The following is an 11,498-nucleotide window of genomic DNA, read 5'->3' as shown; positions in this document are numbered from 1 at the left end:
GAATAGATTTGAACTAGTCATTGAAATGGACCAGCTGCTTAGCAAGCAGAAGAGAAACATTTTGTGAATCTTGGTGCATTTTACTAGTTACTTTGAATTACAGAGGCAAACAGCTGACCTTGGAGAGCACTTCTAGTTCACCCCTCTTCTACCACCTTTTTTTTTTACTAACAATCTTTTCAATCAGTTGAGTTAGGCTGAGTAGGAGTACATAAACATTTCCATCAGATCTCTGAACAGAGCAACATGTTTCTGGCTTTCTCCCCAAGCTGAAGCTTGAGATCAGTTTGTTAAGAAATCTGTCAGGGAACTGTTAGTTCCCTGAATCCTCTCCCTCTGGCAGAGCTTTTAGCCTGAAAAAAAAAGCCACGTGTACTGATGTGTAAAGCCCTCCCTCCGATGGAAAATCTACATTTTTACCCTTACTGGGTATATGGGCACATGACAATGGTAAGATTCTCATTTGGGATCATTCTTACTTGACAAGCTCTGACTAGCATATTCACTTGTTGTAATAAGCAGTCAAGTTTTTTTTATAATAGATGCCACAAACAAAAGGATGACCCAAAAAGCTGATGTGAAAGGTGGCAATGCTAAGCTGGCAAAGGCAGTGTGAGTGCAAAACTTCCAGCAGAAGACTGATTTATTCCTTGTCAGACCAGAGCAAATCTGTATCCTCAACTATGGCATCAATGTCTATGTTTAGGTACTGAAAAAGCTAATAATAGTTTATCATAACTGGTAAATAGAAGATTATTTCCCTGGAATTATCTAAGCAGGATTGCTCTACTTATAAAATGTTGTTTCTTTATAGTTAAACACAGTGTTGTCTTGGTATCAATGTCTCCCCCTTGCTAGGTTTGCAAAGCCCCAGTGTAATCCAAGGGAGACAGTGGAGACAGGCATTAGGACCAGAATGTTAGATTTATAATGAACCTATGGGACTGGCACCAGATTAAGCCAATATCTGCCGTTACTATGTCATATGGATGTATTTGCTTAGCGCATCCATACCGTGATGCAAAAAGAGAGCAAAGCCACTTCATATGATGATCAGTAATTGTCTATGCTGTGTTAACCTGGCTGATTGCAGATTGTGAACACCCATGCAGTAATTTTGTGGCTTAATTAATTAAAAGAGATTAAAAGAGATTTTAAAAAAGCAGAACAGAATCGAAAGTTTGACACACAAAAACAGTCTTGCTGCATCCCATCCTGCTTTATGCTTCAGTGACATTTTCCCTTAGGAGACCACTCAAACACACACCAGCTGGTAATCTGTCTACTGTCCAAAGATGGGCTGTTTTACCAGTCTCTGGTACCTTGTATAATTATTCACACCTGTGAAAGGTCACTGTAAAAATAAGGCACATCAGAGCTGCACTGTTTAACACCTACTGTGTACAGATGTAAATGGCCAGCCACTGTGGAAAGCAACTGAGAAGGGATCCAATATGCTACACTAATTAAAAGTCTGACCAGACATAACTAGAGAAAAACAGAGAAGAAGAAGACTCAGTTTCTTATTTATTCAGTAGTCATCTGAATGCAGATGATTTTTTTTTTTAAAGCATATTTACACTTTCTATAACACCAGAAATAAACACAGCAACATCAACAAAACTTCCCATAATTGCCAATGAATGTATTATCTATATCAGAAATATGTTTCTGTACAGAAACTCATGAGTCACAAAGACTTTTGCCATTGCATCAAACAACATCTTAAATAAATGATGTTCCCAGGAGTGCCAATGTGAAGGTTGTAGCAAAAAATCATTGTTCAGATGGTTTGGAAACTTAGCTGAAAAAAGATAAGTTCACAAAACAGCAGATTGTACCTGATTACTCCAGTAGCTTCCTGATAGAATGATATCTGGTTTTCTAGACAAAAGAGATTTGAAAAGCCTAATTTATTTGGATTCTCTTACAGTGTTTGATAAAATGCTACCCAAGGCACAATCTACATACTTGGTGAAGAGGTTCTTCACCGAGAGGGTGGTTGCACACTGGAACAGGCTCCCCAGGGACTTAGTCACTGCACCAAGCCTGTCTGAATTTAAAAAGCAATTGGACTGTGCACTTAGTCACATGGTCTAAACTTATGGGCAGACCTGTGTGGTGCCAGGAGTTGGACTTGATGATCCTTATGGGTCCCTTCCAACTCGGGATATTCTATGATTCTATGAAGATGGAGAATTGTAGAGAAATCACTGGGTGGGAGAGGTAGTGGCTAAAGAGGAGACAGCAAGGGTTAACACTGAAAGACAAATTATTATTCTTCAGGGACAAAATGGTCCTGGACCACACTGTTTTCCTGCTCATGCTGGCAGAGGGCACCATCTTTCCTCACTTAGTACAGAAGAACATCAGAAGGGGGTGCAGGCACTGCATATGGCATGACCTTGGATACTTGCTTAAGAAAAATACCGTGTCATTCAATAGCATGGTGAAAAATTATGAATCCTGAGAGCAACTATCTCAATATTTTGATATTCTGATAAATGGAGTGTTTATCCTTTGGAACAATTGAGAAGGAGATGACCTAGAGGCAGTAGATGGTCACAGCCAGGAGTTGTAGATTGACAAACATGGTCTAATACTTCGCAAAAGGAGGAAAGAAATAAAGACCACTGGAAGTGGTACTTGTTGAGGGATTTCTTGAAACAGCAAAAATCCCATGGCTTGCGGTAGCTGAGCAAACCAAGCTACCAGGGCAACTATGAGAAGTTCCCATGACAGTGTTCCCACATCGCCCAATTGAGGAATTCAGAAAAATATTGTTACCGGTAGCTGGCTTCAAGGACAAGGTCTATGTGACTGCTAATCACAAGGGGTTGTTTTCTTGCAGGTGGGGTTGTTTTCTTGTAGTTGTTTGTCTGAGTGCTTTTGACCAATAATCTTGTGTGAAACACTGTCCACCCCTGTTAAGTTCTCTATGAAAGTTAGGCTATTCGGGCAATAAAATGGAGCATGATCTGACTCTGCTGGTGTCTGTTGTGCTTTCGGCCGTGCTTCCTGCAACATATGGCGCCCGAACAGGCTGAGACCCGAACAGGCTGAGGCCGGGACATCGGAGTGGCGCCAGGACATCGGAGCGGCGCCGTGAGATCCGAGGCACACGGCAAGCCGACCACCGCACAGAGAGAAGCATTGAAACACCCTACTAACCGACCTGGGCAACGGCCTCGGGGTGAGAAACGGGACGCGGAATCGCGGGGGGACGCGGGAAACGGAATCGCGGTGGGACGCGGAATCGCGGTGGGACGCGGAAAAAGGAATCGCGGTGGGACGCGGAATCGCGGAGAGACACGGAAAAGGGAATCGTGGAGAGACGCGGAAAAAGGAATCGCGGAGAGACGCAGAATCGTGGAGAGACGCGGAAAAGGGAATCGCGGAGAGACGCGGAATCACGGAGAGACGCGGAAAAAGGAATCGCGGGGGGACGCAGGAAATTTGAAGTAATCGCATGAAATTGAAGAAATCGCGGTGCGATATGGGACATCCGAGATCGAGTTGCTACGGGAGATCAGAGGCGTCAGTGGACAACGGCAGCCGACCCTCACTGTGTGGCGAGTCGGCACAGAGCAGAGGGGCGGACATCAGGACCCTGCAGCCTGTCTGACATAACCATGGAGGCAGCGGCAGCAGCGGCTGTGCTGCTTCTCTCTGGCATTCTTTTTATAAGAAGTTTATCTTGCAATGCAAAAAAGACTATTCGTCCCCAGATCGGTGTTATAACTATGTTTCTGGATAAGATTCCGTGGGGTTGCCACATTCTACAGATTACTAATGACAATTTAGCTCTATTGCAGGGCAGGAGTGCAGAGACGCAGATTACACTGCCAAATGACCACCGGCAGGCTCATTCACAAACAGCTTCTAGGGTTGCAGCTGGCACGGCCTGCAGCCGTATAGCAGACGTTACACTCTCTTTCCTAACTAGTAATCATGTGTCTCATCCAGTTGTGGTGAATGGTCAGTGGCAAAAAGAAAAGGGGGAGAGTAAGGGGCGACAAAGACAGAAACGGTACCAGGAGGATGCCACTGACACTAACAGCATGGGTAATAGTAGTAGTATAAATGACACAGGTGCAGGGTGGATGCTGCCGCACTGCGGGGCACTCTGCCTGCTGCTTGCCCTCGCCTGCCTGTGCACTGCTGCCGACGGTGCTAGAGCAAAATGTGAAGACTGCTTAGATGGCAGTGATGAGAGTGCTTGTGTGAAGAAGACGTGTGCTGAATCTGACTTTGTGTGCAACAGTGGTTAGTGTGTGCCAAATAGATGGCAGTGTGATGGGGATCCGGACTGTGAAAATAGGTCTGATGAGAGTGCTGAGCTGTGTCATACGAGAACATGCCGGGTAAATGAAATCAGCTGTGGTCCTCAGTCAACCCAGTATATCCCAGTGTCCTGGAAATGTGATGGTGAAAAGGACTGTGACAGTGGAGAAGATGAAGAGAATTGTGGCATTGTGACTTGTAGTGCAGCAGAATTCACATGCAGTAGTGGGCAATGTATTTCCAAAAGCTTTGTCTGCAATGTTCAAGATGACTGCAGTGATGGTAGCGATGAGCTGGAGTGTGCACCTCCTACCTGTGGTGTTCATGAGTTTCAGTGCAAGAGTTCTACCTGCATCCCTATCAGCTGGGTGTGTGATGATGATGCTGACTGCTCCGACCACTCGGATGAATCTTTGGAGCAGTGTGGCCGCCAGCCTGCACCTCCAGTGAAGTGTTCTACGAGTGAGGTGCAGTGCGGCTCAGGTGAATGTATCCACAAGAAGTGGCGATGTGATGGAGATCCTGATTGCAAGGATGGAAGTGATGAAATTAACTGCCCTTCTCGGACCTGCAGGCCAGACCAGTTCAGATGTGAAGATGGGAACTGTGTCCATGGGAGTAGGCAGTGCAGTGGTGTGAGAGACTGTCTGGATGGCACTGATGAAGCAAACTGTAACAATGTTATTCAGTGCTCTGGACCTGGCAAATTCAAGTGCAGAAGTGGAGAATGCATAGATATCAATAAAGTGTGTAACCAGCAGAGAGACTGCAAGGACTGGGGTGATGAGCCCCTGAAGGAATGCAACATAAATGAATGTGACTGTCCAGCTGGGTTTGAGTTTATAGACAAGAGAAACTGTGGAGACATTGATGAATGTCAAAACCCTGGTATCTGTAGTCAAATGTGTATCAACCTGAAAGGTGTCTACAAAAGTGAATGTAGCCGTGGCTATCAGATGATTCCTGCGACAGGAACCTGGAAAAGGCCATACCGGTACAAAGACACAAATAACACCTGTGATTACAATGACGCTGCTAAGCAGGGTTTAGGGGTTTATAGCATGGAGACAAGGGGTAACAACTACAGTGTTTGGAACAATTGTACAGCTTTGGCCTTACCTCCTGATGTGCTTCTGATTTGTGGGGATGGGGACTGGCAAGGTATCCCTGCAAATGCTATCAGATGTCCATGTTACTTAGATAAACTCATTGTATTTGCTCCTAGCTTGTTACAGTTGCGTGAGATCACCAGACATAAATGGGCATTGCTTGCATGGGATTGCAATGATAATGTTGAATTGTGTGGGGTTGCAGCTAGAGCGGCATTAGCAATTTCAGTGCCTGGAGTGGCATCTGCAGCCGCACGTAACAACTTAGAAAAATTGGTATGCTGGGCCGAGAGGCAAGCCTATGCCACGACAGAGATACTTGAGGAGATGTTACCAGATCAAAATAGTCTGCGACATCTGCTTTTACAGGATCAAGCTGCTATTGACATCTTGCTTTTGGCCCAAAGGAATGGGTGTGAGGACTTTAAGGGAATGTACTGTTTAAACCTTTCTGATCATAATGAGTCAATTCACAAATCCATTAGTTTCCTGAAAGAGCACATGAGAAAGATTCAATATGGTATCAATCCTTTCAATCAATGGTTCACTGACTTGTTTGAAACAAGGTATAGATGATTGCTGGGTTTAGTCACAAGGGGATTAAGGATTTGGTTTATGGTGGTGGTAATCATCGTTGTGTGTTGTAAGTATAGCTAAAGAGTTACTTGTAAAACTGCTGTGTCGGGCTTGGTTTGCTCAAAAGAAGAAGGGGGAATTGTTGAGGGATTTCTTGAAACAGCAAAAATCCCATGGCTTGCGGTAGCTGAGCAAACCAAGCTACCAGGGCAACTATGAGAAGTTCCCATGACAGTGTTCCCACATCGCCCAATTGAGGAATTCAGAAAAATATTGTTACCAGTAGCTGGCTTCAAGGACAAGGTCTTGTTACCAGTAGCTGGCTTCAAGGACAAGGTCTATGTGACTGCTAATCACAAGGGGGTTGTTTTCTTGCAGGTGGGGTTGTTTTCTTGTAGTTGTTTGTCTGAGTGCTTTTGACCAATAATCTTGTGTGAGACATTATCCGCCCCTGTTAAGTTCTCTATAAAAGTTAGGCTATTCGGGCAATAAAATGGAGCATGATCTGACTCTACTGGTGTCTGTCGTGCTTTCGGCCGTGCTTCCTGCAACAAGTACTGGTGAGGAAGTCCTCTGAAGAAATGTTCATGAGAGATGTACCAATTGTGCAAGAAGTTATAGCAGAATAGGACAAAGAAATTCTTGCAAATGTGAGGCAAGAACTAACCGTTTTTGAGATGCTTCTCCTTCTGAAGTAAAGGGAAGTTTAGTAAATTTATGCAGCAGATTATATGAGATACCTGTAGTTGTCAGGTCTGAACTCAGTGGTTCAGATCTGTGGAATGTAAAAATGTCATTTTTAAAGTTACTTGTGTGAGAAAAATCTCAAATAATTTTCTTCAGACAGGATCTTCTGTGAAGCTATTTTATTCGCGATTGCAATGAAGGGCATCCTGCCAATTAGGAGTGCATTTTAGTAAACAAATCACAACCTTTTATTCCCTATTACCCGACACCTGATCACCTCCCCTGTTTCCTTATTGGCTGAGTACTACAGGTTCACAAGCTACTTGACGCTCCTCTATACCATATATGTACATTTTTTCTTTTTTTCAACCCTTTAATTTATCCTTTCTAATGTTTTGAGAACTTCTGATCTTTGTTTTTTACTGTTTTCACACTGCTCATCCTGTTTTTCTAAGTCTTCTACCTTATGTGGTGGTTTTACTCAGGTGGGCAGCTGAGCTCCACCACAACCGCTCTCTCACTCCCCGTCTCCTCAAAGAGGAAGGGGGAGAAAATACAACACAGAGAGCTCGAGGTGTGAGATGAGAAAGGTTTAATTAAAGGGAAAGGGAATGGGGAGAAAAAGAAACAACAGAAACAATAAGTCTGCACAGAAGCACAGAGAGAGGGAAAAAAAAATATTCTCTACTTCCCATCAATGAGCGATGTTCGGCCACGTCCTGGGAAGCAGGGCCTCAAAACACATAGTGGTTGTTCAGGAGGAACAGCCCCCTCCCCCACGAGAGCCCCCCTTTTTATTGCTGAGTGTGACATCAGGTGTTACGGAATATCCCTTTGATTGGTTTACGTCAGCTGCCCTGGCGATGTCCCCTCCCCATCACTTGCCCACCCCCAGCCTGCTGGCTCTTGGGGGCTTGGAGGGAGTCCTGATGCTGTGCCAGCACTATGCAGCAATAGACACAACACTGGAGTGATATCAGTGCTGTTCCAGCTACGAGTGCAGAGCACAGCACTGTGTGAGCTGCTGCAGGGAAAAAGTGACTCCAGCTCAGACAGACCCAACACACCTTATTTTGGAAAAGCGAGGCCTTCTACTGTCCACTTATCTACTTAGCATTTTTCCTTGTTATGACTACACAGCTGTCTTTGAATACAGAAAATTAGTTCTCTACTGCAAAAACACAAATTAGTTTCTCACACTTGCAGCCCTTTTTGCCCATTATTTCTCATACAAATTACATGTTTTGAGCTTAGGTAGCCTCTTTTTTCTTCCTAATGCTTACCCACAGCCCCCCTCATTTTTGCAGGCTAAGAGATTAAATTGTTAGAGCATTCATCTGTTTTGGTAGGCTGAAACCCAGGTGATCACACACTGCACAGTGAGGTATGACAACTCCAGTTGAGAAGCCATCTTGGGGCAGAGTAGCAACTTCCTCTTCAGCATGACTTGTTGTACCATCAGCTGTTAACTCAACCTGATGGCTTCTGGGCTGGAGCTTGTTCACATCTGAGGAGCCTGAAGAATCTGCCTATTCAGTTAACCCTCTCCACAAGTGTTGCTTTTCATTTAGGAGCTAAAGATTGGATTAACTGAAGACACTGCTGTGCTAAGGGCCATTCAAACACTTGCCCAAAGAAAATGCAGCGAAAGCCAAAGAGGCTCAAATGTTTGTAACAGCCAAAGTCATACCTTCTTAGGAGCTCTGTCATCAAATATAAAGAATTTGTGATATGCACTTTTTAAAAATTTTATTATTTTTATCATTTATCAATTGAATATAATTCATCATAGCTTACCAGAGAAAAAATAATGTACAGGGTATACATGAATTCCCCCTGTTTAAATATCAAACCAGAAACTGACAAAGGGGCAGGGAGATAACAATCACACAGAAAAAGTAAAGAGGATTCAGCATGAAAGGAGCATTCAGCAATTCAGCCTATTATGTCTCCATTAATGGTTTTGCAGAATCAGATTTTATCTGTCCAAAATCTGCTCCAGTTTTTCTTTGATTCTCTTACAGTCAATATTTCTCTGTTCCTATTAGTCTATAAAAAGGTTGGTCTATTCTGCAAATTTTATTTGTACTTTCAAATATCAAAATGTCTTCTTTTTTAACTGCAGCAAATTCTTCTACCTTGGAATTTCAGCTTATTTCACAATCTGGCTGCCTATAAACAATTACACAATGAACTGGCTCTTTCAACCAGCCTGATTATAAGCAGAGAGACACTGCTTTAAAAAAATTACTTCATTTTAATCTCTTTGCAGAATTACAGATTAATGCAAGATCAGTCAAGGTAAGAGGACTGAGACACGAGACACCCTGTGCTAAACTTTCTCATAATTACAGACTCTTCAGACAAAGTAGTTTTGAATTCACTCCTTATTTTCCAGATCATCAGCTTTAATTGTAAACTCTTCATCATTACAGCCTATGGTCAGCATGAAATCTTAACAACTGTGGAAGCTTTTTAAGTCCAATATACAAACCTCCAGTGCCTAAAGGGTTCAGAAGGAAAGCTTTCTTAACCTTTTGTGTCCACGTTGGCTACCAGCTCCTGAAACACTGCTCTGGAAAGTGTTTTGAGATCTCTGAATGAAAATAAATCTCTTTCTCAAATCCAGAAAATATACAAAACCTGTAAAGCCATTCATGGTTTATTTGAAATGCATCTGTGCATTTGAAATGCTTCCTCTGCTATTTTCTGTAAGAGAAACCCTGAACCATGAGAAGTAATGAAGACATTTCACTGGTCAGAAGGCAGCACTGTCAGTGAACATATCAAAGCCTGATCACAAAAACAGAAAAAGGATAGAAATTTTCATGAGTTGTTTGAACCCATCAACCCAGAAAGTGAGATGTTTGTTCATCGGGCCAAAATATTCAGTTCAACCAGATTAGCAAGGTTTCTATGATCACTCATCTTTATTCTGAGAAACATTTTTTTTCTGTATGAAGGCTTCAGAAATTAGAATGCTCTATAAGAATAATCCTCATTAGAAATATGAAAAATGTGAATTTCTGTAGGGCTTCTTTGCAGCCTTTATGTCTAGGAGTGCAATTTAAATCAGCTGAAAATATCATTGTTAAGAAATACCAGCTTTAGTAAAGATAGAAACACTGAACATGAATCCTGATTAGAATAACAGTTTGGACCAGGGTTTGAGAAAGTTAGAATAAGGCTTTTTTTTTTTCCTTGTAGAAATAGCAAATTTTGTCCAAACCTATTACTTTGATTCAAGTTTGCAGTGTAGGGATGAGGTTAACTTTGCCAAGCATAACAGTAGATTAGGACTAGGTGATCTTGGAGGTCTCTTCCAACCTTGACGATTCTGTGATTCTATGCTTCTGTGATCTATTGAAATACAGCACAAAGGTTTCAGCAGACAAGACGATGAAAGGCCGGCCCTCCGCATGGCCCATAACCTCTGATTAGGACATTCACTGAAAATATAGGAGTTGTTCATTCAAATCCACGCTTTGAACTTTTCCTCTGTCTTTTCAGAAGTCTCCCACATTCTCTGTGCCTCAGTTTTCCACCTCTTATGGGAAAACTATTAGGTGACCAGAGCCTACAATGCTGTAGGCTTTAGAAATGCTTAAATTGTGCAGGAATGACACAGAACAAAAAATGAGTGCATGGCGTGGTTGGTTCCATCCCACTGAAAGGTGATCCCCCTGGGGTTAGATGGGTCATCATTGCACAGCCATGCAGATCAGTACAGTGTGGAACAAGCACATCATGTCATAGGATCCTACCATCATTTTGTAAAGTGGATGTATGCTGCCAGTGCAAATTGATTCTGACAAGAAGGAAAATAATAATAACACCATCCACTAGACCATCTGCTCCTTCCTAACAAAAAAATCTTAATTAGCTATTAGAGATATAGATATAGATATATAAATATAAATATAGATATGGGCTAAAGTTGCACCAGGGGAGTTTTAGGTTGGATGTTAGGAAGAACTTCTTTACTGAAAGGGTTGTTAGGCATTGGAACGGGCTGCCCAGGGAAGTGGTGGAGTCACCATCCCTGGAAGTCTTTAAAAGACGTTTAGATGTAGAGCTTAGCGATATGGTTTAATGGAGGACTTGTTAGTGTTAGGTCAGAGGTTGAACTCAATGATCTTGAGGTCTCTTCCAACCTAGAAATTCTGTGATTCTGTGATTCTGTGATATAAATATATATATTGATATAGATATTTAATATGCATCACAGCAATAATTATTTGTGGATATTGTACTGCAGCTGAAACCAAATGCAAAGAACAGACACCTGTAGTCTGAGCTAGTGTGGAGCAATGTAGCAGAGTCATTAAAGCTGCGCTGACTTGTGCTGGTTGAGCATACGGCCCATAATATTTAGAAACACAGTATTAAGAATGGTTATGCTCTAAAACTTAATAAAATTACAAATCAGAATATCTCTAGTGAAATTAATGACCCAAAATATTACAGTCAAGCAGAAGTCAGCCTTGTCTTGAATTCTGAAGGTCATTTGTAGTCATAAAAATACAGTTTTATGCTTTAGAGATTTGGAACAATAATAAGGCTAAGGGGACATTTGGCAGTGAGGGGGTGTAGTGGGTTTACGTGGCAAGGTTTTGGTAGCAGGGGGCCATAGGGGTGGTTTCTGTGAGAAGGATCTAGAAGCTGCCCCGTGTTTGGTAAGGGCCCCACTGCTGACCAGAGCCGAGACAATAAGTGATGTTGTTTTGCGCCTCTATGAGAGCATATTTAAGACAGGGAAAAAAACACTACGCTACACAGCAGCCGGGAGAGAGAGAGGAGTGAGAAACAGCCTTGCAGGCGCCGAGGTCAGTGAAGAAGGAG

The 11,498-nt window shown here is 42.6% G+C and overlaps 1 protein-coding gene across 1 annotated transcript; it reads left to right on the top strand.

Moving 5' to 3' along the window:
* Window positions 1–4,061: 4,061 nt before the first annotated feature.
* On the top strand, window positions 4,062–5,309 carry LOC116501288 (very low-density lipoprotein receptor-like; the record flags this gene model as incomplete). The annotated part of the gene is given in 1 exon segment (XM_032206806.1): window positions 4,062–5,309. A coding segment is annotated over 1 exon segment (1,248 nt), but the record flags the coding sequence as incomplete, so codon positions are not given.
* Between the last annotated feature and the right edge of the window lie 6,189 nt (window positions 5,310–11,498).

This window comes from Aythya fuligula, chromosome W (genome assembly GCF_009819795.1).
Source record: "Aythya fuligula isolate bAytFul2 chromosome W, bAytFul2.pri, whole genome shotgun sequence".
NCBI classification, from domain to species: domain Eukaryota; kingdom Metazoa; phylum Chordata; class Aves; order Anseriformes; family Anatidae; genus Aythya; species Aythya fuligula.
This window is presented reverse-complemented; position numbering and strand designations above follow the sequence as displayed.